This window comes from Agelaius phoeniceus, chromosome 2 (genome assembly GCF_051311805.1).
Source record: "Agelaius phoeniceus isolate bAgePho1 chromosome 2, bAgePho1.hap1, whole genome shotgun sequence".
In the NCBI taxonomy this organism is placed as follows: domain Eukaryota; kingdom Metazoa; phylum Chordata; class Aves; order Passeriformes; family Icteridae; genus Agelaius; species Agelaius phoeniceus.
The window spans coordinates 111640205-111667773 of NC_135266.1; the positions used below are offsets into that span (position 1 = coordinate 111640205).

At 37.8% G+C, this 27569-nt stretch overlaps 1 protein-coding gene across 3 annotated transcripts in view; it reads left to right on the forward strand.

Moving 5' to 3' along the window:
* The window catches only part of CADM2 (cell adhesion molecule 2), a 579455-nt gene that overhangs the window by 369049 nt on the left and 182837 nt on the right, over positions 1–27569 (forward strand). For 2 of the 3 annotated variants that reach the window (XM_054655060.2, XM_077174538.1), the window contains exon 2: positions 5648–5674. The exons of the other annotated variant lie outside the window; for it this stretch is intronic. In XM_054655060.2, coding sequence (XP_054511035.1) covers positions 5648–5674 — 27 coding nt within the window. The remainder of the gene's footprint in view (positions 1–5647; positions 5675–27569) is intronic. 3 annotated transcript variants of the gene reach the window in all.

Sequence of the window (27569 nt, forward strand, 5' to 3'; positions counted from 1 at the left end):
TGTTTGTTTCCTCCTACTTTGTGGAGTGGGGGATGTTTATTTACGCTGCTTCTCTGATCATTTTTCATGATCCTAAAAGATTTTAAGGCTGGAGTAAAAATACGGATTAATAAATGCTTCCATGTGACTGCTGATGTGTTAATTTTTTATTGAAGATAAGAGGACCTCTAGAATTGCTGCAACTGTGGGTTATTGAATTTGGGAGAAAATCAAGGCAATGTACTTCATGAATGTGGCTTTCTTGTTTTTTCTTGAATAGAGTATTTACTCATTATAAAATTGAAATATTTTACTGTTTGTTCCTCTATCTGCAATCTTAGTGCATCCAGTAGGAGAAATGAGAACAAGACTGGCCTCAAACCTTTCACTTTTCTTTTTCTTTCCCCTTATTTTTTGAAATAAAAAGGTTAGGTGGATATCTGGGGGAAATGCTTTTTCCCTTTTTTTATTTTATTGAGCTATTGAAGTAATTGGACGGATGTGGTTTTCTCCGAAGACAAAAGACAAAACTCCAAATCGAATAATAAATCACATATAAGAGAAAAATAAAATAAAAGCTATATCAAATCTGTCTAAAAGTGTCTACAAAATTGAACAGTGTAGAGCAGCTGAGTGTGGAGAAAATATTGAACAACTTGTAGCCACCATTTATCAAAGAATGTAATTTAACAATTGTTGGCATACAAAAAGCAAGAAGTCAGAAAGATGTATCACAGAAAATAAAGCACAATATATTATTGATATTTGAGAGCAAGGGTATATTAGGGTTTTTGAAATTTGAATCTAAGTTTTTACATTCAGGCAATGATTTTTTGAAAGATCGTTTTGACAGCACAGCTGCAGCAGGATTACTTTTCTGATTTAAAAATGCCCTACAAACATTTGTTCTGTGAAATTTAGCTGTGCCTGGCAGTTTTCCTCCCCTTTCCAGATCTCTCATAGTAGGACTCCCCTGAGATCACTGACCTTGGGTTCTTGCTGTTCTGTGATGCCCTCACTCACAGACCTTTCCCTGGTGGCCAACCCTTTTGTTTTACATATGCTGTGACCACAAGAGCCTTGAAAGAATACAATACTGTTTAACCTTGCTAGAGGAAATAGAGGAGATTTATTTCTCGGCCTTACCTAGAAATCTAGTAGCTCTGTCATGCCTTTCAACCTGACTTCTGAAAATTTGGTCTTTGTTCCTGCTGTAGTGGTTTTGGTTCACTAATTTGAGATTTCTCAGCCAATGCCCCAATTAATGTGGTGGGTTCAGTGCTGGCTAAACACCAGTGCACCCACTGGAATATATTTACTCATTTCCTGGTGTGAGATAGGATTGGGAGTAAGGCAAAGCAGGCTGAAAACTTTAAAAGGGATAAAGAAAAGTTTATTAACAGTACCTAAAAGAAAGAATAATAAGAATCAGAATAAAACCTTTAGAACACCTCGCCTCCCCTCTACAACCTTTTCTTTCCCACTAACAGTGTACAGAAACAATTCTAGAATAGTCTTTTTTCAGCTCACTGAAGGAGAGGAGTTCCTCTTGTCAGTTTATGGAGATTGCTCCACAAGAAAACAGTTCTCTTATGGTTTCAATTTCCACAAATAACAGCTTCCCGGGTATCTGCAATCATGGAGTCCCTCCCATCTTTCACGGTTTTCGCACAGCTGTGTTTATGGGCCATGTAAAGTTATGGGGTACTATTTTACAGATGAGCTGTTCAAGAGCAAAGGTCTTCTTTACCTTTCTCTGAGATCATCTTCATCTCTGAGAACAGAGATCTTCTTCTTCTCTCCTTGGGGGCAGAAGGATCTTAATCACTCTTATCTCTCTCTCTCTCTGTTCAAACTTCTCATGAAATCACAGCTACTTCAATATCTGCTTACTTTAGCATGGAGGCCTTTGCTCATATCTACAATTGGAACATTTAAGTCTCCCCATACCGTCAACCAGTTTCAGGGAAAAAGAGTCTAATGGATCAATTGCATTCTTCTCCATTGCTTTCCTAGAGCATTTCAGCCCCAAAATCAAGGCATCTCCTCCTATCTGGACTTGAGTCTTTCTTCACTGACCTTGGTCTTCATGTTGTTCTTCTACATGTTCTCACTCTGTCCTTTTCTCTCAACAGAGGGAGGACTGAAGGTCTGCAAATCTTATCTGTGCACTGAAAGAGTTAATGTCTTGCCTGGGGCCTGCAGATTGTTATGTCTGAGATGGGAGCAGGGCCAGCCTTGTAACCTCCTCTCAGGCAGGAAGGAAAAGAGAGCTTCCTAGGATTTTTTCATCTTTAACATAGAGGCACGTCCAGCTTTCTCAGTGGTTTAACAGATTGTCAATTCTCAAAGCTAATTGCTGATTGGTTTTTCTGTCAGACACAAAGGAAACTGCGAGCAGCTTCTCTTAGAAAGTCACTTCCATGAATGGCTCCAATGCATAAGCAGCACACCTGCTTTGTCTTTCTTTCTTCCCCAGTCTTTAAAAATTTTCCTTAAGTTCTAAAAAGGTGACAGTTCACAGTTTTCTGCAGTATGCCTTCCTGTCCAGAAAAATTTTCCTAAGAATGAGAAGACAGCGTCACTAAATGGAAGTGCCCTTATAAATGTTCTTTTTTTTACAGATATCCCTGACCATAGGGAAATATCAGATGGCATTCCTTTTTATCCATTTATTGATTGGCTTCTTAACTTAGACCAAGAAAGTATGCCAGACATATAGAGCAGATTTTAGGTTATGTTATGCCCAAAAATAATTACTGGCCAGTCCTAAACCATTTATTTGTATTACAAAAGTCTCAAATCAGTGTCCTGAGATAGTAACATATACATATCCTACTTTAAGGTGAGGTAGACTCACTGCCTTGAAGAGTTTTTTCTTCTGTCAGGAAGCAAGGAAGTCTAGGTTGGAGAAAAGAGAATGTATTATGTGAAATGTGGATAAATCAACTGACTTGCTGAAGATTTAAAGCAAAAGTGGATTCTTTGACTGTAATGTTATTTTTTTTTTGAAGTCTACAGTCTTTTGTCACTGACATGGGGTATAAAAAGCTAAGTTTTCCCATATCTGATGCTCCAGCCAAAATCTCAACTTCTCAGCTTCCATCTGCTAAATTTCAGTCTTGATGATGCTCATTCAAAACATTTGTCTATGCTTGTCTTCTATGGCTTTTCATGTAATAACAAGGGGTAGGTAAATTTTTTCAAACATAATGTATATAGGTTGAAAATTGTCTTCTTTTTACAGAGTGACAAGGTGAGTAAAAAGGGAAGAGAGGAAAATTCTTTCAGCTTTGAAAGAAAAGAAAAACTTACCTCAGTGATATCAATGAAAGGGAATTTTCCTTCATGGTTAGTATCAGAAAGATGGAAACAGCTGTAGCTAGTTGCCTTCTGTAGGCAGAATTATATTTTGTAAGACCATTTTCAGCTAATTTGGCTGTTGTGCAGTTTGAACTTTATGAATTGACTTGTAATTGGACCATGCTGTCAATGGGAAAATTTACAAGTATTGAACATGACATTTTTGAGAAGGTTACTGTCATCTAGTCCTCTATTAGTGGGTTTGCAGAGAGTTATAATTGGCCTAACAAGCCTAGTAACCTGTCCTACTTCCAATTATAATGTACAATCTCATTTAATACTTTTCTTTATTTACTGATAGGTAATAATTCTCTGTCTAGTGCACATGCTTCAAAATAAAGTTGTCTCATCATGGAATGTGTGGGTTCTTTTAATATGCATGCATATGTGTGTCCATACACATAAATTATACCAATTACATATGCATATAACAGTGTGTATATATATTCTGAAGAGTTTAAGTACATATATTTTTAATATATGTATTTATTTATACACATATGTTTTTTTATTCTATTTAATTAAGTACAAAGTCTCCTGTTGCTTTTAAATTTCTGGTGGGGACAGGGAGATAGTGTTTTCCCAGACCTTTGTTAAGTTTATATGATTATTCTGGCTAGAAGTGATAATACATTGAGGTAGATGTAATTCTCAGGACTGGAAAAAAAAGGGGGAAGTGTAATAAAATGAACAGGTTGATGAACTCAGTGCATTCATTATCAACTTAGATTTGCATGAAGGAGAAACTGTTCACTTCTTATAAAATTAGAATGGCATCATTAATTTTGTTTATTACACAAGCAATATTTAGCTCGTGTAAGATTTACGGGCAGTTTGCAGGTGAATATGTCTTGTTAAACAGCCCTATGGAAAGAGCTCTGCAAAAGCATCTGCACTCATTGTACCTTCCCAAAGCAGAATTTTTTGTGTTGTTTTCACTGCAAGGAGAATGTTGACAAGTCACAATGGTGAACTTGGAAGTAAAGGAGGGACCAGTGAAAAACTTGAAAAATAAAAGCAGCTAGGGAATCGATACTTTGATGCATTCATAAACCTAAAAGTTTCAGGTTTTCAACAATTTCTTCATATATGGTAAATTGGTCTTCACTGCTATGCACTCCTTGCTTATTTTAGTAAAGACTGACTGGTGAGACACCAGACCAAAAACGAAAAAAAGCCAATCAAGCAAAGATTGCCTTTTAGACATGAACAAGAGAAGCAAAGCCACCAGAAAAGGGTTTGGTCTTTCTCTTCTTTCATATCTTTTGGTCTCAAGCATAGCTGCCTTTGAATTGTCAATGTAGTTGTGCCCTACAAAAAGGGCCAACAGAAGAGAAATATTTACATATTTTGGGGTTTTTTTAATGGAGAGGCTCTTAATTGAATGCCTTCTCAGAGTGTGCTTGAGAATTTAGAGAGGTTTGGATGGCAGCTTTTTGAGTAATTTAATTAATTCCATTAACAGAGTGATTCTATTCCAACTTTGGATTCTGAGTAATATTTTATTTCAACAACATTCTTCTTGAGCCTCAGAAAACAATGGTTCTATTTATTTTGGTGATGGTGTGGTTGTTAGTGAAACATTTTAAGCTACAATGTTTGTTTTTGTTACCCTGCTGGGCATGAAATACTACCAGCATGAAACTGTGTGGATTCAGGATACTCAAGGAAGGCTGTAGTGTCTGTCCCTATTTCTGTGACTTTGAACGTTGGTTACTGTTGGTTAAAATATCATCTGTTCTTTCTGGTTTGCATGTTCCATTAGGGTGCAAGAACAATCTGAAGTTAGAGGTTTCAATGAAGAAAAATAGTGATCGTATAGCAGATTGTAAATCATTGGAGTATCTGCAGATTACCTGATGCTTATTTGCATTACCTTTACAGAAAAATGATGTATCAAGAAATAGGAGCAAGGGGATGACATAAGATTTAGGTTCTTCAGAATGTACTTTTGGGAAGCCAAATTGTGCTTTAAGTTTTAGAATTCACTAATGTGTGTGCATGTATTCTCACCTACTTGTGACTAATGATCCATGATTTTTCTGCAATCCTCACTGTGCTTTTTTGAGTGTGTATTCTGGTGTGTTTTCCAGCTTCTCAATGCAGGGTTTCTGACAGAATCATAGATCTGAACTCTCTCGCAGCACAGCAGTGTCTCTAATAAATAGGTCAAATAATCTTAGAAACGGTGTTTGTTAGCCTTGAATCGATAGTGATGAAGTTTCTCTGTGTTCTTGCTTGCTCAAACTTCTGTCTAATCTATCTTTGTTCTCTTCTTCTTGTGCAATCTTTTCCTTGCTTCCAGTGGCTGCTACAAAGAACAAAGCTAGAGGTGAGTTTCTGCCTGCACCCTTCAATTTGCATTGCATGGTTCTGCAGCCCACGCATTTTCTCCTAAGGTTGTTTCTGCTTCTCCAAACAAAGAAAAATATCTTTAGGTCCTGTGGTATGCCAGATTAGTTCTTTACCATTTTGAATTTACACCTAAATGCATTGTTTATCAATCAGCACTGCTCATGCTGTATTTTGTTAATTGCTTTAATTTGGGAAGTTTTCAGGAAAAAGATAAAACTAAGTGCATTGTAGTTAGATTTCTGACTTTCATTATAGTAATGTAGGGATATTGATGGCATTTTAATCAAAATGAAGATATTGCATAAAAATGCTCATAAATATGTAAATGTAATTTATATTTTTTATCTCTAGTCATAGTCATAAATATCTGAACAGAGAACAATGAACTCCTAAGTGTCTCCTAAGCATTTCCTGTCTTTTCACACTAGTATAAATGATCATCACTGTTCCTGATAGCATAGCAATATATAGAAAGACATACTATGATATCTGCAGAGATTTATGGCTTCAGAGCAGCAAGGTGATTGCCACAAATCAGTGTGACAAAGAAGGAAACCTTTCAGAACTAATCATGTAAGGTCAGCAGTGCTGCAAACCATTTCCTGAATTTCAACGAAGCAGTGATGTAGCAAATGTAACCTGAGGAGTGTATTTTGACTTACAGATACACATGAATCAATGGATACATGTTTATATATACAGATGAATGTGCATTTATACGTATGAACGTATATTTGCATGGAAAAACATGAGAACATGTATTTTAATATCATTTTTATATTATTTCTGGTAGATAAATTTGAGTTGTCTGATAATTAAACATCAGATTTTAAGGCAAAAATCTCTGCTAGTTTAGATGTATTTTGGAAGTCAAGATTCACAAGGTATGCAAGGTTCAGTTCCATACATTGCTTAGCTTGAGATCATAGAACAATAATAATAATAATCAAAGAAAATACAGCCAGTTGGGAGTGTTTATGCATTAGAAATAATTAAACCACTAATTAAAATACAGCTCAGGTTTGTATTTTTGTTTTAAACCCTTGCATGGCTTTTTGTAAGATCTTTTTCTCAGAAACTTTGCATGCATTGGGTGACATGAATGAGGGGAGTGAACAAACTCAAGTTCATCTATTTGCCTATGCATGCTTTAAAATTTGCTTTACTCTTTTCTGTACTGTTATGTATTCATCTGTGGTGCTGTGTAACAGCGGGTCAAGACTTTGAGACCTTCATAATTAACGAAAAAAGCCCAAGCTAAGGCAACATCCACAGAAGGGACTTTTCAGCACAAATGAACACAATCTCATCAGTATTCAGTGATTAGCTGATACTCCCATATATTGCCATTAAAACAGAAATTGCCCTGGAGGCACAGGAATTGTAGGATGACTCAGAATTACTCATGGGTACCACTCATCTGTGAGCATTAACACGCACTTATTTCAGAAGTGCACATGCATATTGAATGCATAGTTGAAACTCTATATCCTGAAAGAGGTTTGACACTGTGATCTGCGTTATCTCTGGCGATCTCTTGCTCAGCTGCACAGTGCCTTCAAGAAGTCCTAGGCTTTTCCTTTGGAGCTGAACAGCCCTGGGATGAAAGCACCCAATATCCACAAGGAATTCAGTCCTGCAGTAGCTCTGTCTTTTACCAAAAGCATAGGACCTATTTTATGATCTCCTGTGGTGGAAGACATGAAGTAGAGGATGCCTTACTGCTTTTCTCATTACTCTGTCTAAGCAGTAAAGAAAGGTCTGTTCCTCCTTTTCAAGTCTAACACTTAACTGGAAAACAGTTCTCTAATATGGCACTGGAAACATCAATTCAGAACTGAGAGAATTCTCAGGAGGAGTTTCTCTTTTGGCACTTAGAATATGAAATCCAGCAGTCCTTTATGTCTTTGCTCTTATGTATGGGTCTTCATCTTTCCTTTCTGAAACTCTGGAATTTGTGCTGCCATTTTCAGCAAGGCACAGTTGACCTCATGCCTACCCTAAGATCTGAGAGTTCCAGAGCACATTATTAAATGATATTCTGTGAGAACACCTGTCTGTTGTTTGTGCATTGTTAGCATGGGAAAACTCCTGCTGGTCTCCACTTCCCTCCCCCTCCTTGTGGCATTGTCTGTAAGCTGAACAACAGAGCCTTTGCTCTCAAACATTGAATTCAATGCTATTTCCTGAAGTATTTTCTCAGTCTTTGTCAAAGACTGCTTGTATTAAGTGCTGTAAAGCAGCTGTTGAACTCTCTACTTTAGCCTTGCTTTGAGGCACTCAGAATCAATCTAGGTTGAAAGGTCATCTGGTCTGCAGGTCATTTGGACTGAGCTACCCTGTAAGTAAAACCCACTTAAATCTGTTTGCTCACAGCCTTCCAGTCAAATTGAAGTATCTCAAGGATTTCACAGCTCCAGGATAGATTTACACTATGATTGCTTGGTTTTACCATGGTTTTCTTTCTTAGACTTTTGATGACCTAGAAGAAGCTGCATGAAGTTTTTTTGTGGTAAATACTTAGATTTTGCACAGGCCAGATCTTCTTAAAATACTGGAATGGTCTGCCTGGGGAGGTTGTGGAGTCACCATCCCTGGATGTGTTTAAAAAAAGACTGGGTGTGTCACTCGGTGCCATGGCTTAGTTGAGGTGTCAGGGAACAGGTTGGACTAGATGACCTTGAAGGTCTCCTCCAACCTTGTGATTCTGTGATTTCCTTGGACTCCTGGGCAGATGCTGCCACAGGATACTTATGGGCAGAATACTTAGGACATTTCCAAGAAGTCTAGTTCAGATGGGTTTGAAAGGGTGAGGAGGGGGAAAAATGAAACATGGAAAAGTATTTATGGCACTTAATTATGTGAAGCAGAAACTGAAAATGCCACCTGAAAATCTCAGGCTATCAGAGGTTTTTTCAGTGCATGAATATTTTAAGGACCATTTCTTAATGCACCAGATGAGATTTGTTTAACTTGATCTCCATAAATGAACATTTCCTCTAGCAGAGCACCTGTTTGAAGACTGCCTTGACCTCTTAAGCCGTGCTATTGTGACAATTTTGAGACAATATTCTTGCAGATCTCTTCTGGCAGCCTTTAACAATGGTTTCCGTCCTGGATGGTCTTACCAAATCTGCTAATGATGTGAGAATTTTCAGCCAGCAAGTGGAAGAGAGGGCCAAGTGTCTTCATTCAAATGTAATTAGTTGAGAAATTGAGTTCTGTGCTCCTCATTTTCACTTCTTTGATACACTCCATTTCTGGCCGATGAGCATGACCCAGGATGAGGACAAGGACTTAGATCTGTTTTACAGAATAACTCTCTATTTCCAATTCTTTCAATTTAACCCAGGCCTCATAAGGCCTGTTCTGCTGGATGGTCCACCCTTATCTCCAAAACAGAGAAAAGTATAGCAAATCCCATTCCCTGTTCCTAACCCAAATGGGATTTTTAAGTGTTTTCCTTGAGGTGAATGTTTGCTCGTGCATAATCTATGGCATGTCTCATGTTTCGTTGTTCTCCACAAGGTACAGATGGTTGATCCTTCTGTACAACGCCCTCATGTCGAACTGCTCTCCTCACCACTGGTCCGGCATCTTGTTGCTGGTTTGGTCATGGTGATCTTCTTGCTTGTGAATTCCACAAAGATGGCAATTCCATTCACAGGGACCTTATGTGGAGAGCATTCAGTCAGCTGGAGCAGCTCCCAGAACAGGAGCCAGCCGTAGCAGTCATCCATGACTGCTGCGTCTTTGTCTTCCCTCTCACAGCCGTCCCGCCATTCACCGCGGGCCCTGTGGAACTGTGACCCCTCCTGGGAGGCGGCCCAACGGCTGTTGCCTCCCTCTGGTGGGCCAATCAGCACGCAGACTTCAGTTTTAAAATTGCGCGGTTGCTGGCCAATCAGGAGGCTCAGATCTCTGAGGCCACGCCCCCACTTGACATTGGCCTCAGGGAACTCTCGCGTGATTTCGACCATTTTAGTTCCGGCCTTCATGGCGGCAACAGCTCCCATGAGGCAGCTCCGGTACCCTCAGCCCACAGGGACCCCCACCCAGCAAAACACGTCACATTCTTTGCTGCAGTACTGCTTGTTGTCTTCATGGGACCCACAGGCAACTTCCAGGTGAGCTCAGCAACACTTTTTCAGTGCTGTCAGTCTCTCTTTCTTCTTCAGGTGCACATAGCCTTGAGGCCATGAGGAAGCGCACATCATAGCCTCGTTTCTGGCTGTGAGGAAGTGCGCTCTGAGGGCTTCAAGACTCTTCACGGCCTGGTAGTCTGCTTTGGTTGGGTTATTTACAGTAAAAACCCACTTACATGAGGGGTGGGGCATGACACGAGACGCCTTTGGCAATGGGACACCCGTGGTGGACACGCGGCCTTTGGATTTCGGCATTATGCCTCTGTCCCAAAGTGTGCCATGTCCCGAAGTGAACAACAGCAGTACTGCAGCAAAGAAAGTGACGTGTTTTGCCAGTATTTAATAACAGTGGCATCTGTTATTAAAAAGTTATTGTCAGATCTGTCCCAAACCTCCTGTAGTTAGGCAATTAGCTTTTAACCCTTCAGAGTTTCTGATAATTTTGATTGTGGGATTTGTTGTTGTTGTTTTGTTGTTTTGGTTTTTTTTTTTCTTTGATGGCACTTTTCATTGTTGTTGAGGAGGATGACTATGGCAACTTCTTATAAAGAAAAAAAGAATATAAAGGCCAACTTCTATTGCAGGAGGGGAAAGCAAGCCCTCCAGAAAGATCTATCATCTGCTTGTTTAGAAATACAACATTTCTTCCTCTTCCTAAGTCTCCTCTGGCCCCTGGATTAGAAATGGTGACATTTCCAAGAAGATTCCTAAGTCACCAAGAAGAGACTTCTTGCAGAGGGAAAGTTGTGACTGCTTTAATTTGGCAGGATTCATGCTGTCCAGTCTTTTTAAAAAACTGTTGGATTGGTAGCTATTTCTGACATGCTTCTTTCTCCCATGTTAGCTGTGTATGAAGCTCTATTTTTAATTTTTTTCTCAGGGGAAGTCCCATTCATATCATAGTGCCACTACTTCTCACATAGCAAAGTTCTGCTGTAGTACCAACACAATGCTATATTCTCTCTCAAAAACTGGCATGAAATCTGTACTTATGATGGTTCTAGGGAATGTCTTCTCAATGGGAGATACCATCAAACTAATTTTTCTATTTTAGTATTATAGATTTAAGTACTGTAAGTGCCTTGAACTCTATCTCACTTGCCTCATACCTTGGGTATAACAGGACTATTTTCTGCAGCCTGGTTGACAACCAGGGGATTTTTCAGTTGTGTCTTTTACTTGAGTTTCTTTGCATCTGTATCCCAAAGAAACTCTCTTTATTTTTAAGAACCATGGAAAAGCATTTTTGTTCTTTCAGTCATTTCTTCTACAAATGAAGAATTATATTGTTTCTGCCTTACTTTTAAAAGAAGAGACTGATTCTCTTTCAGAAACATAAGATTAAATTTAGCCTTAACAATGCTACTTAAGGCTTACATCTCAGTCTGTAATATAAATCATCATAGCAGTTGATGCACTGTCTAAAAGCATCTTATCCAGGAGGCAAAGATCACTCTGGACTTTATTCACTTGATTTACTTTGTTTGTTCTCATTATGTCAATGAAATTGGTATCAGCTTATTTGAAGCTTAAGTCAGGAGGGATCATGTGAAGAGTGTTGAACCAACATACTCTGTTACTGCCTGGATAGTTGTGCAATTACTCACGTTGTCTTTTAGTTAAGAATCAATTTTTTTCACTGGACTTCAACAGATCATCATTGGTCATGTTCTACCTAGCCATCTTTGATTTTCTCACATAATATGATAAAATTTATTGTGTATATTCTACATAAGTATATTTGTAAATATGTAGGTAAAGAATAGGTTTCATTCATACCAGAGTTTTGACTGAAAACCATGCAAGCCAGGAGAAATTGTGTTGGCCAGAACTAGACAACACAGTTGCAAGGCCTACAGGGTCTAAACCCACCACTTTAAGTCCTCTCTTTAGTACATGTAATTAGCCAAGGATATTTCTCATTCAGCAAATTGTCATAGAATTAAGTCAGTAACACAGCAGCTGCCCATGTAAGGAGCAGGATGAAATAAATGTACACAAAGAGACTAAAAAAAATACTATTTTTGTTATTTGCATTATCTTCACAAAGTTCTCAGCTATTCAGTTACTGACATTAGTTAGGAATTAGCTTTGCTGGTGCTTTTTTTTCCCCTTTTTTTTTCTTTTTTTTTTCTTTCTTTTTTTTTTTTTTTTTTTTGGTTGAGGAATGGCTAACTCAGGGTATCATCTGCAAAAATGACACTCTGCAACATATGATGGCAAAAGTTGTGAACAAGTGGAAGTGTATAGATGTTGAAAGTGTGAATCCAATATAGAGCCTGGGGAAACTCCATAAATCAGTAGTTTGGAGGAGCCTTTATTTATGGTTATAAGCTTTCACCCCTGAGACATGTAGAAATAAAAACCTGTCATATTCCACCTTTCCTACAAGGTCATTACAAAAAGCTTGCCTAGACTGTTGTAGTAGCATAGCAGGATTTGAAACCTGATTGAAATTTTTCAGATATTCTAGTACTATTGAAGTAGAGGAGCTCTGCTTTGTAAAATCTTATGATGTTTTTATTCAAAGTACAGTTTGGACTTCTAAAGGTAGAATTTTCATATGTCACTTAAAGGTATTAAAAGCACCTTTAGTATTTGTAAGTGATTGTACTTTCAGAGAGAATAACAAAGCCAATCTAGCCTTTATAACCATTCCTTTACTGTCTCTTTGGTATTTCCTCCCCTGTAGTTTAGTCACTGCTTCCAGCTTATAAAGCCTGTGCTTTCCTCCGAGGATTAAATTCTGTCCACAGGTTAAACTTGTGAGCCTGAAACATACGGATTTCAAGTTTTCCTCCATGATTTCTTATGGATGTTAAGGGTCAGAGTTTTCTTATATTCAGCATTTCTGATGAGGAAGAAAGTGGTGATGTAGAACCAAATTTCATGCTTGTCTTTGAAGACAGTCCACAGAGAAACAAAAAGCCAGAAAAGTTTGGAAGTGAAAAAGTTTTGAAATGGCCATGTTAAGAGTGCAGAAGGACTGAGAAGGTTTAAATTTAAAATTGTGTTGGGTCTCGTTGAATGTTTTTTTTTTTAATATCCTCTTAAATGCAAAAATCACATTAGATCAAGACACTAGATTATTTCATGGTTTGGTTTTCCGTTAGATAATGGAAGACATTATAATTTTGTCTCAAAAAATCATGAACATCTACTGAAGTATGTCATATGTATGCTATTTGTCCTTGAAGATTTGGGAGAGAAAGCAGTTGCCTGAGTTCTGGAGATCTTTTGAGAAAACTCACGAAATACCTTCCTGTCCTTTTTTCTTCCTTACAAACTCCAGCAGTGATCCTCAGGGAGAAAAGCTGGAATCATAATGATGATAATAGTTCTTAACAAAGTTGCTGACTGTTCTTTACTCTTTGTAATTATTCTTGGGAAATATTTGGCCCTTACATCTGTAAGATGTTTCCAATATTGAGAGTGCTGATGTTTCCACATGATGTCATGTGTATGCAGTCAAAATGCTCACCATTGTAGTTCTGTCAGAATTATTTTGCCATTCAAGCTCCCAAATCCTGCTACATAATAAGGAGACCAAAAAAACATGAATCATTTTTTCATTTTTTACATGGAGCAGCTCTGGAAGCAGCACTTTGACAAGCCTACGTGTCCTCTTACAGCTTTTAATGCATTTTATTCTGTTTTCCAGAACAGATGCAAAAAACTCAGTATTAACAGTTGTGATCATGTAACACTCACTAAAGTTGCAGGTTATTATGGAATAGAGTTGCTCTAACAGTACAGAAATAGCAAAGGAAGGTACAAAGCCCCCCAAAATGAGATTTGTAGGGGCAGGCTATTGCTGTCAACGTGTCCTTTTTATTTGAGAGGCATCTACACTGAGCCAATGTGTCAGTCATTTACTGACTAAATGTTTTTATTAGTCAGTGCAGAAGAATTTGGGTTGGAATAAGGACATAATAATGTCTGTTTTCATGCTTGTGAAATGCAGCACAGCTGTGGGAGAGGGACTCTAGGGAGGATGTTCCATTCTCAGGTGGACCTGGTTATCATTGACTAAAGCATTTTGTCAGTTCTTCTTCCCCAAGTTTCAGATAGGCCACTCTTCCCTCCACAGTGGTTAATACAAATTCTGATTGCCTTTTTTTTTCCAATTTTTCTGTGCTCATTTGGGTGTTAAGCATGTGAGACTGTCAAAAGCAGTGTATTAGGAGAGCTTGCCATACTTGAATAGAACTCTGCTGGAAATGTGGTTGCTTTATTTGCTATTTGAATGGATGTGCTGCTGTAAATCTGGTCATGGTTTTGAGCATTGAGCCCTTATGATTCTCTGCAAAGAATTTCCAAAGGCAGCACATTGCATTTCAGACACATATTGCTGTGTGCTGGCTCAGTTAAGTAATTTGTCAGATTCTAGTCAGACAAAACACTTTGCTTCAGAGTCTAGACTGTTGATTTAGGCACAATCTAAAAGGATATAGTGAGTTCCCAAGATGCTTTCATCATATTTTCTATGTCCTGTGGAATTGTTGGGCATGAGTGCCTAATATCCGGCACTTGGTTGGAGCTGCTGCTCTGAGGCAGATTGTCAACTTCTTTGGCCTAAATATCTAAATTTCTCAACTTCTATTGAAGTTTGGGGTTTTTTTTCAAAATTTCATTTAGAGAAAAGGGATAATAATAATTATATCAGATAATAATACTGAAATACAGGAGAAAAGATAACAGTTCGTGTACAGGTTAAACCCATGGTCGCTGGTTTTTATTTTTCTGAAGATATAGACACTTTTAAAAATACAGGCTTTTCCTTCAGGCTTGGTTTTGTTCCCTGTGCTTTTATAACAAAAGGAAGTGGAAAAGTGTTTTAAGTATAAGGATTTTTTTTTCTTAAAATTCCTCTTTTGAAAACCAGAGGGCTTATAATGATTCTCCACATTAGGTCAGATCTCAAGATTTGTTCCTTAAATCTCTGTATGGGATCAGATCTTCAGAGAACTTGTTTTACTTTAGTGGTCAGTGAAACACACGGTGTTTAAATGGCTGAGGATTTACCATTACTGCTACCATTTGTGGTTTTATGTTAATTCTATCTTGGTTTCTTAGATGAAGCATAAAGGCCTAAATCAGCTAAGACTTTTTCATGTGTGCTGTTACAGTTTCATAGGGATCTCTAGTTCTTTGTAGGTAAGCATTATGCTCAGCATTCCTCTGGGATTCTTTCATGGGCTAAAGACTTCAAGGTTTTCCTCACATTTTCATTATGGGCTGCATATAAAGGAAAGGTAGTGGAGAACACTTGAGCAGTGTACTTTGGAGGGATTTTTGTTCCTGTGCTGTTCATACACTACTATTTACAAAAATCTGCTGTGATTAGAGATGGTCGTGGGATGATTTTTGCTGGCCCATTGACCACAAGGTCTGATGGATCATTAGAGATAAAGGAGAGAGAAATACTCAGTGTTTGTTTACCATGCACCTTAAACTGTTGATTCTGAATTAACATCCTCACCCTGTTGCAGAAAACCCAACTCCTTCTCTGTTAAGCTGATAAAGTGAAGTTCATCTCTTATAAAAACTAGCCGGCAACTTCACATTGTCTTTATGCATCTTCTCAGCTCCTGTAAAAGAACCAGAGCTCTGTTTGGAGTATCAAAAATAATTGCAAATTTCAGAAGAGACCTCTGCCGTTTATGTTTTGGAAGCTGTTGCTGGCTCCCAGGAAGCTGAACAGATGAATTTGTTCTTCACAAATTTCTGCAACTCCAAGTATGTCAGTACTAGCACTCCAGGAAAGAAAAAAAACTCAGGTTTTTCTGTCTAGGATCCTGATTCTGTGAATCTATGATTTTATGAAATCAGATCTAGAAGCTAAATAGATAAACAACATGTAGTAGTTTAAAAAAAAAAAAAAAAAAAAAAACACTGTACATATTGGATCTTTTCATTTGTTATTTTAGCATTCATGGGCTCCTTAGAGGCCTACTAGCTAAAAGTCATGATTCCAACTTAGTCTTCTAAGTTTAAAAAATATTATACAAATCTTCAAAACACTGTAACTTGACAAAAATTATTCAAAGAGAAATAAGCAAGAGAGTGAAGGAGTTAGAAATAAAACTGAGTGTAGCTGTCAGGAGGGAGAGAAACACTGGAAAGAAGGCCATGGAAAGGAATAGTGCAGTTGGCCTTTGCAGCAGCCAGCAGTGGAGATTGTTCCTAGGCTTTTCAGGTCCCCATGTGTCACATTGAAATCACTGCCAGTTTGCAAAAATCTGGTTTAAAGGATGCAAACAGAGGTAAGGCTATAAACTCCTGATTTATGTCAGTACCTATGCACAGAGAGCACATCCACCTGGTTTCCCGCAGACTCACTCTTCTTTTGCTAATTGGTACTGGGAATACTGCAGTCCTTTTTTTCTTTTGTGAGGTGTGACTCTCCTATTTTTTTGTTTTTTCAAGTAGTCATTCTTATTTCTATATGCATATGTTATATGTGCTGTGTTTGGTGTATAAGGAGAAAAAAAGATTTTTTTTCAGTTGATGAAGAAACAATTTACATAACTAAGTTTTTCAAGGTAGAAAAACTTTTTGTGCTTTTTGTGTAGTTTCCCTTTTCATTCAAAAGGCCTGTCATTGGAAATCCCTTTGTTTCGTTACTTAATTTCCTTCAGAAGTAGCTGTTTTCATTTGTCTTGGGGAGCAGTATTTATTTTGTTTATTCATCATTGATTTCTGGAACTGTAAAGTGTGTCAGCTAATGCTTTCCAAATAGAAGCTAAGAAATGAAGGGAGAATATCAATCCCTGCATTAATGTCCATTTGCATTTTAGGAATTTACAAGTGCCTAACACTAATGAGCTGATAATTCAGTGTTCTTTTCAGAGAATGTTATGTACAGAAATGAATAGAATGAATGGGCTTCCCTACTGTGGTTGGGCTTCTCTTACAGAATTCAATTTTTGTAATGATTATTGTAATGGACTACCCATCCCAATCTGACAATAAATATTCCCCAGAAGGCAGACAAGTAAAAATGGTTTTCCACAGCAGACATAGTAGAATTCCTCTGGTCTTCGGCTTTTCCACTCTTCAAAAACCCAGGAGGAAAAGTGGGCCTTGGAGCTCTGTTGAGAGCTCCAAGTTTCTGGTGTTTGGGACACCAGCAGTTATCAAGGTCCAGTATTTCTCCCTAATACCTCATCTAAACCTACTCTCTTTGATTTGAAGCCATTCCCCTTTATCTTATCTCTACATGCTCTTGTAAATAGTCTTCCTTTATTCACCTGCCATCTTGATCTGATCTAAATATATTCCAAAATATATCCATTCATTTGTGTAGGTGACAACTATTTTAAGAACTTTACATTTTTAAAAATAAGTTCTGCTTTCTTTAGTGCCTCTGTGAAGAGCAAAGTGTTATTTCCTGTCACAATTACTCTAAGGAAGATGTCATATCAGTGATTTTGGCTGTAAAGCTGTCAGTTTTTCCTGAAAACTGTTCACATGTTTCCCAAAAGATGTGAGTTTGGTTGAGTTCTTGAAGTACAGTATTCAAGCCCTTTGGCTATTTCTAAAATGCAGGTTGAACATGAACAGCTGTGGAGGTATTCTTGATCATCAAGACCAATCTCTGTAGGTATCACATATTTCCTTGTCTGTTTTCATTCTTCTGAAAAGCAGAGGATTTGCTGGTTTTTCTTTGGTGTTGGTTGGTTGGTTTGATTTCTGTTTGTCCCCCTCCTCAGCTGGTAATTTCATTAGGGAAACTCTGAACCTTTCCTTTACAAGGACAGGTGTATTCTTCTAATTTCCAGAAGCAGCATATTCACATAATTTTTCTTTTGTCAAGATTATCTTTAATTATAAACATCTTCCTGCATGTCATTTTTTTATCACTGTGAATAATACACATCTATAATATTTTCTCCCAGTCATCATTTTCATAGACAGACAGATATTTTTCAGTCTGTTCTGTTTCTAGGATGATATTTTTCCAGTGTGTCATGATGTAAATTGCCTGCTGTTGACTGAAGTGAGCAGAAAATTCTCCAGTGTTTTACCTGGGATTCACTGCATCTTTTCTATCCAGCCTTCCCACATCTACCAGAAATACTTCAACTGTCTTATAACTGCTTCCCTTGAAGCTGCTCCATCTTGGTCATTCATACTCATCCAGTGATAAATTAGAAAATGTGTCTTCTTCTTGCTCAGTTGTTCTCAGCTAATGAGATTCTAGGGTATAGCTGAAGTTTCAATTTTTAATCCCCAAGTGCATGGGGATTTTTTCTCATTTCTATTACTGCAGTCCTAAAGGTTGTCCAGCACTTTCTGTGAGATGTATCAGCCCTCTTCTGTATGAATGATACTTTGAGATTTCATCTATTCCTGGTCATTTGCAGGGAACAAATTCACTTATCCTTCCCCGTCTACACAAGGTGACTTGCTTGTGGATTTGTTAGCTGGGTTTTTTTGGTCAAGACATGGATATTTAGCAATTGTAATGCTGCTAAGTGGTGGTAAAAAGGCAAGCAGCAAGATACAAAAAAACCCCATAACAATAACAACAAAAAAATTTCTGATATCACATAAATTATGCCTATACTACATAGATAATAATTTCCTGATAGGTGGGTTTTTGTGGTTTTTTTACCATAATCTTTTGCTGGTCATGTTTTCCTGAACTTTTTAGTCATGTCATTACCTTATCTGTACCCTAAGTACATAAAATAATTGTGGTCTGTGCCAGCAGAATTGTATTTGGACTAGCTATGTATCCTTAAAAGACTTTATTGGACATTTCCTGGGTTTTGCACCATTTTGTGTTTAATTCCTGAAGTGCCTTATATCTGTCTTCCAGAGCATTCCAGTGTGCTACAGATATTGTAAATCCTAGTCCATGGTTCCTGTTTACTTGTTGGTGACATTCTCTAGCTTATCAGTACCTCATTGATACACTTTAAAATTATTATAGATCTTTTTCTCTTTTTCTTTTTTTTTTTTTTTTTCCTTTTCTTTTTATCCCCCTAGGCACTCATGGCATTATTTGATATTATAAAAGCTTTCCCTTGGGAATTCTTGGTATTCAGGCATGCTCCCTGTTTTTGCAGTGATCCATGATGGCCAGGCAATGATTTTTTTTTTCCCCTTTTTGAATATGTGCAGCATCACTCAGTACCAGACTTGCTGCTCCTGCAGAGGCACAACTTGTTACTCTGTCAGCAGCTTGGGGAGCTCAACACCTGTTCCAGTGACCAGCAGAGATTAACATTTTCTATGTCAGGTCATTTACTTGGCTTGTCAGAGTGCAAGATTATGGCTGAAAGGGTATATTGACCTGAAAACATAAGTTTATGAATTTATGGAACAAAGTTGCAAAAGTATGAGGCATAATATAGTTTTGAGTTGCAGAATAAATGTAACAGAGTCTATCTTGCCTTCCTCATTGGCAATAAAGGAATCTGTTATGATCCTGACTTAGCATTTCTTCTGATTGGACTGGCTTTAAGATGCTTTCTCCATGCTTAGGGCACAAAAGAGATCTTTTCATGTCTTAGAATTTCACTAGTTGGATGTGTCTTTTCTAATATCTCAAGTTACTTCCTAGGAAAACAGTTTCTGTACCTTGCTGGTTTTTTTTCACGAGATAGGGTTGTCCGAACCCTTTCCTGGATTCTGGTCAAAGCCTGTTACAGAAAAGAGGGCAAAACAAGAGTTGGATGTACATGAGGCCAGTGCAAAGGGTGATGGCAGGAAGGAGCTCCTGAAAGGAGTAAGATGGCACTGAATTAAGTGGGAAATGATTTTTAATTCAACACAGAAATTTTGCATAGCAGTTAAACTAAACCATATTTCTACTGCCCAGCTTGCATAGTGATTTGAATTTCAGAATTTCTTCTGGTAAACCATCCCATGGTCTCCCACTGCCAAGGATTTTTCTGTGTTTTGTTTTTTTTTTTTTTTTTTTTTTTTCCCATTTTCAGTGTTCTGTCACTTGTGTCATTCAAGTATTAGGGCCTTATGGCTAAAGACGTCTCTGTAATGGAACTTGCTGGGTTGTTCATGGCAAATTATTTTACAAACAGGTTGTTTCCCTGTTTCTCTCTGTTGTGTTTCCCTGAGTGTGTGATGTGAACTTCTATTACACACAAATTGTGTACCCTGGGGGATCATAATAGAAAACCACGAATCACCAGTCAGTCTGAAACATTTTTGCAGCCATGCTTAAGATGTGTATGGGACAAGTGGGGATTCTTAGAGGAGGAACTGCTGTGCTGGAGGAGAGATCTGGGCTGGTGACAGGAGGATGCCAAGACAAGGCTTCTAGACTTGTGCCTTGTGATTGAAATTAGCCATTTAGACTTAAAACCTGTTGAGCTTTGTGTTTCAGCCATTGCTCTTCCCTTATCTACAGTATGGCAGTGATTAGGCTGTTGGATGCCTTACAGTGTGAAGTCAGATTGTAGCCTGAAAGTTCACTAAAATAGGCTTGCTTTTTTGCCTAAATCAGTGTGAAACTAAGCAGAATTTTTTTGGATCTTGAACTCTGTGAGCCTCCAAAATGCACAGATGCTGCCTTAGATACCTTTAGATTCATTCTTGAACAGGAGAGACTGGCAGCTGAGACATACTTAGGCAGCCCAGGAAGCCTAGCAATTTGATATGAAACAGAAGCTGAAGAGAATCAGTACCTTCAATTTATTTTATTTTCCACTGGTTTAAATTTTCTATCAAAAAGTAATGATCACAGTGTTTTCTAGTGGGGATTGACATCTATTTTTCTAAGAATAAAGGGCAAAAATGACATTTGGATTCCAGAAGAAATGTCATATAGCTGTGTCAAAGAAAGTATCTGGGACTCTAATGACCTACTTTCCTGTTAAGTCTCTAGGCCATTGCTGAAGTTAGGAGCATAGGGAAAATACATTTCATCTTCAAAGACTTCAAGATGAGGTTTGTAACTTTCTTAAAGAGAAAAAAAAAATGAATCCTCTCTCCTGAATTGAGACAGATAAAGTTTCAGCCCAAGATGGATATTTGTCCCTGAAGATTTGAAAATTTCAACCACCTGTGTTAAATGAGAAGTTAAAAAAAATGCACTGTGTTAAACTAGTGTATTCACTTTGAAAAGAAGGTGAAAATTATATACTTCTCTATAGCTCTAAATAAATAGAAAAGGCTTTGGGTAACGCAAATAGCACAAGGACTGAAAAATACTCTCATATATCCATGGGTCCTAAGGGTAGTGACAGATGAAGTGGCTAAGTCATTATATTTTAGAAGTTGTGGCAAGGTGGTGAAGTTCCTACTGGCTGCAGAAAAAGGAAATATAACCCTCATTTTTAGAAAAAAAGGAAAGATCTATGAGACTTGAATCTGGAAGAGGGTAGTTTTAGATTACATGTTAGGAGGAAATTCTTTACTGTCAGAGAGAAGCTGAGCATGTTCCATCCCTGGAAGTGTTCAAGCCCAGGCTGGATGGGGCTTTGAGCAACCTGGTCTGGTGGAAGGTGTCCTGCCTGTGGCAGGGTTGTTGGAAGCAGGTGATCCTTAAGGTTCCTTCCAACCCAAACCACCTTCCATTCCAACCCTTACCACATGGTGTGATTCTATGATACTTGAATTTGAATCAGAACTGCTTTTGAGTATTTGGGGAAAAATTACACTTCATATTTTCCTGACATAGCATATTAAGGCAGGTTGAGTGTCAAGTGTATTTCACCATACTTTTAGCTGAATCTGATGACTTCCCTACAGACTTTGATCCCTCTGTCTTAGGAAACAATAAAGTGCTCACAACCACAAATCCACACGTGTATCAGGTAACCAAGCAGGCTCACAATGACCCTGCATGTGTGTGTGGGGGTTTCAGATGGGTTTCCCATCTTCTGGAATGAGCCACATGACAGACTGCTGTGTCCTTATGTGCTTCCAATTTGGCTGGGAAAACCTGCCCTTGGTTTTGATTGTGCCTGCTAAAAATCCCTGCTCTCACTCCTTGTGGAGTTCAGTGAGGCAACCAGAGGGAGATGCTAACTTAGGTGTTGAATCAGAAATAGTACAGCTAGGGCATAGCTGTGCATCAAAGGCACATGGATAGAAGAGGAGCAGATGGCTTCTGGATCTCACTGCCTCAGAGGTGGGAAGAGCTGTTGCATTGTGCCTCATTGGGCCACAGAGATATTCCCCACACTTCACTACTATTTCAGATTCTTTGGAGCCTTTACTATAAATTAACCTTTTCTGAAGCCATCCTTATTTTGAAAGAAGCAAAAGGGTTTTTTTTTTTTTTTTTGGAAATTACCTGTCCATGATGGAGGAAATATCAAATTGACATACCATGCTGGATCTTGAATTTTCAAATGCCTTTTTTTCTTCATGAAATTTTGTGCATCACTGCAATCAGTACTTCAAAGCTTTATGTAGCTGCATCACTTGAGGAAGGGCTGTGTGATGAGGAGTAGGTAGATGAGTAGAAAAAAAAATGGAAGGAGGTGGAGAAGACAATAATTTTTATTACTTTTTCAATATATTCATTTTTGTGTTAGTGGCAATTACTCTTCACAAAATATTGGACCTGAGTAAAAGGAAAAGGAAAAAAGGTAATATTTTTGTCTCCCACTTATTCAATGCTTCTCAAGCCCTTCTGTACCTGAACTCCAGCACCTTAGCACAGTTGTGTTGGAGCTTCCTGCATAATTCATCATAAAAGAACATGAGGCATTCAGCAGTCAGTGCTCATTCAGAGATGTTCTGCATTACTAGCAGCACTGGTAAAAATGCCTGCTCCATACATAATTTATGGTTCTCAGCAGAGATAGTTTTATGCTTCATAATAGGCTAGCTTTGATCCCTTAAAATTTGTTTGTTCAACTTGGGGTTGGGTGCAAAACAAAGACTTGAAAATCTCTTTCTTGCATTGCTTGTTTCAACAGTCGTCATTTCCCTATCCCGTTAACAAGGTTGAAATTGTTTCTGACCCACTTTTGGGGAAATGAGCCTTCCTGTAATGGATTTTGTGTGTAAGACTTTTTATTAGCCAATTCCCTCCACACACAACTTGAAGTAGAATGAAAATTGGTTTAGAAACCTTAGTATAGTCTATTCTGTGCTTCTGCTTAAAGAATTTATTGGTATTTCTTGTGATCTGTAGGAGGAAAATGTAGATAGACCTAGTGTTCTGTGAATCCCTCTTTTAATGCTGCAATACAGCTAGAGACTACATATAAATGTGTAAATGAATGTATTGAAACTCATTGAGACAATTCCATTCTTCAAATTCAGTAAGTTCTTAAGGTAAAAAACATAACAAAACAAAAAGGCAGTTTTAAATGTTCCCATTTCCAGCAATATTTCAAAACAAGATAACAACCAGCTATGCATTTGTAAATGAAAATTCTCATTGCTCCTCTATGCATTTTAAATACTGTAAAGTCTGGGGATTTTTTTAAACAGAGTATCATTAGAATTGATGAATTTCTGTGGCATGTATCAGTTTGTCATTTAAGCATTTTCTGATGGAGTTGTTCTTTCATCTTTCTCCTGCTTGATGCAATTTTCCCTGTCCCATTCGCTGTTTTGTTTGGTTGAGATTTTTTCCCAGTGATTGCTATACTTTAACCTATTATCATTCTTTGTTTTTAAAAGCCTTGTTCCTACCCAAGCTATTTCAGCGATAAAATTTCAGAATTGCTAAGTGGTTTTCATTTCTTCAGCAAATAGTACCACCTGCCCTTTGGAAATTTGGTCCCTTTTATACATGTCAAGTTAGGCACGTTAAAGACTGATTTCAAGTTGCTTGTCACTGCTCAAACTTCCTGTTATAAGCTTTTTTCCCCCTCCAGTTTCTGATGTTTGAGTCCTTTGCAGGTAGTCTGCCCAAAGGAATGATTTAAATATTCTCTCTGTCTGAAGTTCAGTTTTTTTTTTTATTTTCTCCCTACTAGCCCAGTATTCTGACCCTTGCTGCATCAGATTCAAGTCGTGTAGTGACATCTTCAAGACATAACAAACTTTTAGTCCCTCCCTACTTTTTGCTGTTTCACTTTAGTGTTTTAAATATTGGTGGGTGGTTTTTTTTTTGTTTGTTTCTTTGGGTTTTTTGTGTTTTCTTTTGTTGGTGGTGGTGTTTTTTTGGGTTTTTTTTTACATAATGTGGATTCTTGGCTATTTTTAATGATATTAAATGAAGCCTATACATACACCATAAATTCAAGATGGAAAATGGGGTAGAGAAAGCTTTTTTACCATCCTTTTGTCTTTTCTTCTGTAGTCATGAATCTGTGTGTCATCACAGACAAAAAAAAAATTTAGGACTTTTTAGGAATGTGATTGCTTGGAGAATGGGCACAGCTTTTCTACCTCATCTTTAATAGCACAGTGACACTAGGAAAGCTACCTTCTACTTTTTGCCTCCATTTGCTATTTTAATACTTTTGGCTGACTCATCTGTAAGTATAAGGGAGAAGAAATAAGAAATTTACTTACCTAAATTTCTTGTCTGGCAGAGCTAGAAAAAGTTCCTTGTAGCAGTGAGGGGGAGTCAGCTTCTCATTGTATCTGTTCCTGTGTTGCAACAGATGTTGTGAGATGTCATGATCTATTTCATTAAATGGATACAGTTTCTGTAATTGTGGAGAAAAACTTTGATTTAACCTCTCTCTTGCAATAATCCCTGTGTTTGCATCCATTCATGCAGAATGTGCTGCACGGGCTCCAAGGGCTTTCTGGAATCACAGGGTTTGCCATACATTTTGTTCCAATCTATTGGAACAGAACTTCCCATGTCCAAACAAATGGGATATTGCTTTGGGGAGTGAGAGGGATTGCTGGTTTTGTTGATTTTTTGTTTGTTTGTTTGTTTTTCTTTTCCTTCTTCCCCATGATGCTGGCCTTCTGTATATGAAGCCTGAAGCAAGGGTATTTGTAACAGCAGTAGTTAGAGCAGTCAAAAACAAGTGAGTTTTCTGCATCATTGTGCTAGTTCTCAAATACAGACTGGGATAGAACTTTTGGACTTTTCCTTGCCCTTTTGCCAGCATCTTAGTGCATTTGATGTGGCTTTTGGAACAGAAGAATCAGATTGCAGCAGCATTACAACATACAGTCATTTCTTTCACATTTTCGTTTGTATCCAAAAAAGAAAGTTCTTATGTCTTGCTGCTCTGTGACAGGTTTCCTGTTGTTTGGTGTTACATTTGTTTTTTTTTAATTAAAGCTCCAGGTCTCAGAATTGCTGGATTATATTTATTTTTTTCCCAAATGGCACTGCATAAAAAATTAGAAATATTTATATATTTATATATATATATGTATATATGTGTATATGTGTGTGTGTGTATATATATATTTATATTTATATATATTATTAGAAAGATTTAAATCAAAAATAATAATTTTAGTTGTTGGTTTTGCCACCTTATTTTCATCCTTTCTTGGAGCAGATTCATTGCTTAAAAGATTTTTTTTTTGGATAGTATTTTTGGATGGAGCTGTCCAACCTATTTTAAAGTCAAGGTTAGTAAAAAGAAAATACTCTTTATGGTCTAGTGCAGGTCTACAAGAACTGTTTATAAATGGTCTTACTGAAAACCTAAGGAGGGTCTAGGTGGTTTTTTTGGTTTGTTTTTTGTTTTTTTTTATTTCACTCTTATCTCAACACAATGCCATTAAAAGCTATTTTTACAGAAGGCATCTTCTAAGAAGCTGTATATACTCCTAGAAAAGAAGGTTTCTATGCATGGGGAATGAGATGCTCTAGCTACAGTGAAGTTATTATTTTGAAATAATTTCCCAGAAGCAGTGTAAATCATGTTAGAGTCTTTCAGTGAAACAGACTCTGCAATGTTGGCTCGTTTGGAGATCATAACAGTTACCTTGTTTTGGTTTGTTTTTTCCTGTGAAAACACAGAGCCAGAATTATGTTTAACTGAAAGCTAACCAATTATTCTTGGCCTTTTAAATATGTAAACTCCCTTTTTGAAATATTATTGTGAGTTGCTTCTGTAAGTGAATTTAGTGTAATATTTTGGAGAACTCTGGCCAAGTTTTGACTCATCTTTTGTAATCCTACTGCATTGTTATTCAGCCCCATGCATCTGTTTGCATATAAGTAGTTCCTGCACACAAGAAATCCCAGATATGTGGTTCAGTAATGATTTTCTTTCTTACAAGCTGATATCAGAGAAGTTCTTCCCAGTCCCCATGACCTGGGTTGCACTGATTCAGCTGTCTGCCATCCAGCCTGGGACAGCTGAAACCCACTCATTTCACAGATTCAGTTCAGGGTCTGGCCAGCCTGACAGCTGAAATGGTACAGCAGCACACAGGCAATGGAAGCAGCCCTTGGCAAGGGAAATAAGCATCTGGAGGGAAGCAGCAGAGATATTCTAGACTCTGCTGCCAGTGACAGGGGAAGGTGGATTTACCAATCCAAATCTCTCATACAGGAGGAGCGTGCTTGACAAAAGGCTTCAAGGCAATTGCTTTCCATGGCTGAAAGTATAAATTCTAAGTGGGAGGATGTCTAAATTAGACATGATTTAATTACACATCAAATTAATTGAGAAGATCAACTTTTCTTTTTTGCCCCTGAATTTTTTAGACATGGATTACTTTACAGCAAGAAACACTTCCAAATTTTGACTCATATTGGCATCACTGTGCTGATAAATCCATGTTCATCATTCTGGGAGAGCTGAAGAATGGGAAGCCCGAAAAATGCTGTAAGAAAGATTTATAAGTGCATGTAATAGCCTGTAATTCCATGGTGCCCAGGAGAACTTGCTCAGGCTTTTTATACAGTGCATGATAGTAAAAGATGTCTTCACTGCTATCATTCTTTGTGTTCCTTTGATTCTCAGAGTCGAGCAGAAGGAGCAACATCTAAAAGTGAGTAAAACAGCACTTGAAAGCTAGGCTTTTACTAAGGGTTTGGAAAGAATTTGTTATGGATTTTCTGTACCTTCTCGAAGTGGGGGATACATAACTATTGAAATTAAGATTAAAAAAACAATACAATGATGTTGCAGAGGACAGTGAACTCTCTTGTACAGCTGCCTGGCCCAAAGGAGAAATATGGAAGATATACACTGGTGATAGAGTTCAACTTACCTCAGCCATTTAGTTGATATGAGTTTTTTTTTTCTTGTGGTTCTGTGAAAGAAAGTCAGGAAGATCAGTAAAAAGTGATGGTCACACTGTGAATTGGGGTACAGTGTGGAGATAGCTTTGCTTGCTCTAGGTCAGAAATGGAGAAACAGAAAAATGAACCCTTGTAGGACTTGTCCTGTGGCCACTTTGCACTGCCTGTTTTGAAGAGAAAACACTAAGCACTGCACTACAGTGCTGAAAAGAAAAAGAGTCCAAGTGTGACAGATGCCTCGAGCCTGAGTATTGACTGGGAAGAGATTTGAATCATGGGCAAAGTCACCCTTTCTGCTGTTTGGTGTGCTCTGTGCTCAGAGGTGTAGGACTTTGTGCACTCTTTTTAAGCTGTGTGGCTTCATCACAGAAAATCCCCCCTACATCATCAGCTCCCCTTTCCAAACAAAACATTTTTCAAGTCTTTATAATCTTCACAAACTACTCCACAAGAAAACCAGTTACTCTGCAATGGCTGCAAAGGAGTCTGCATGTACAAACTTGTAGATGTGTGTGGGTATAAAATCTGCAGTAGCAGTGTTAATAAAGCACATTGTGTTCTAAGCACTTGCTCATTTGCTTTGTCAGTGTTCATAAACAAGTGCGTGGTCTTGAGAA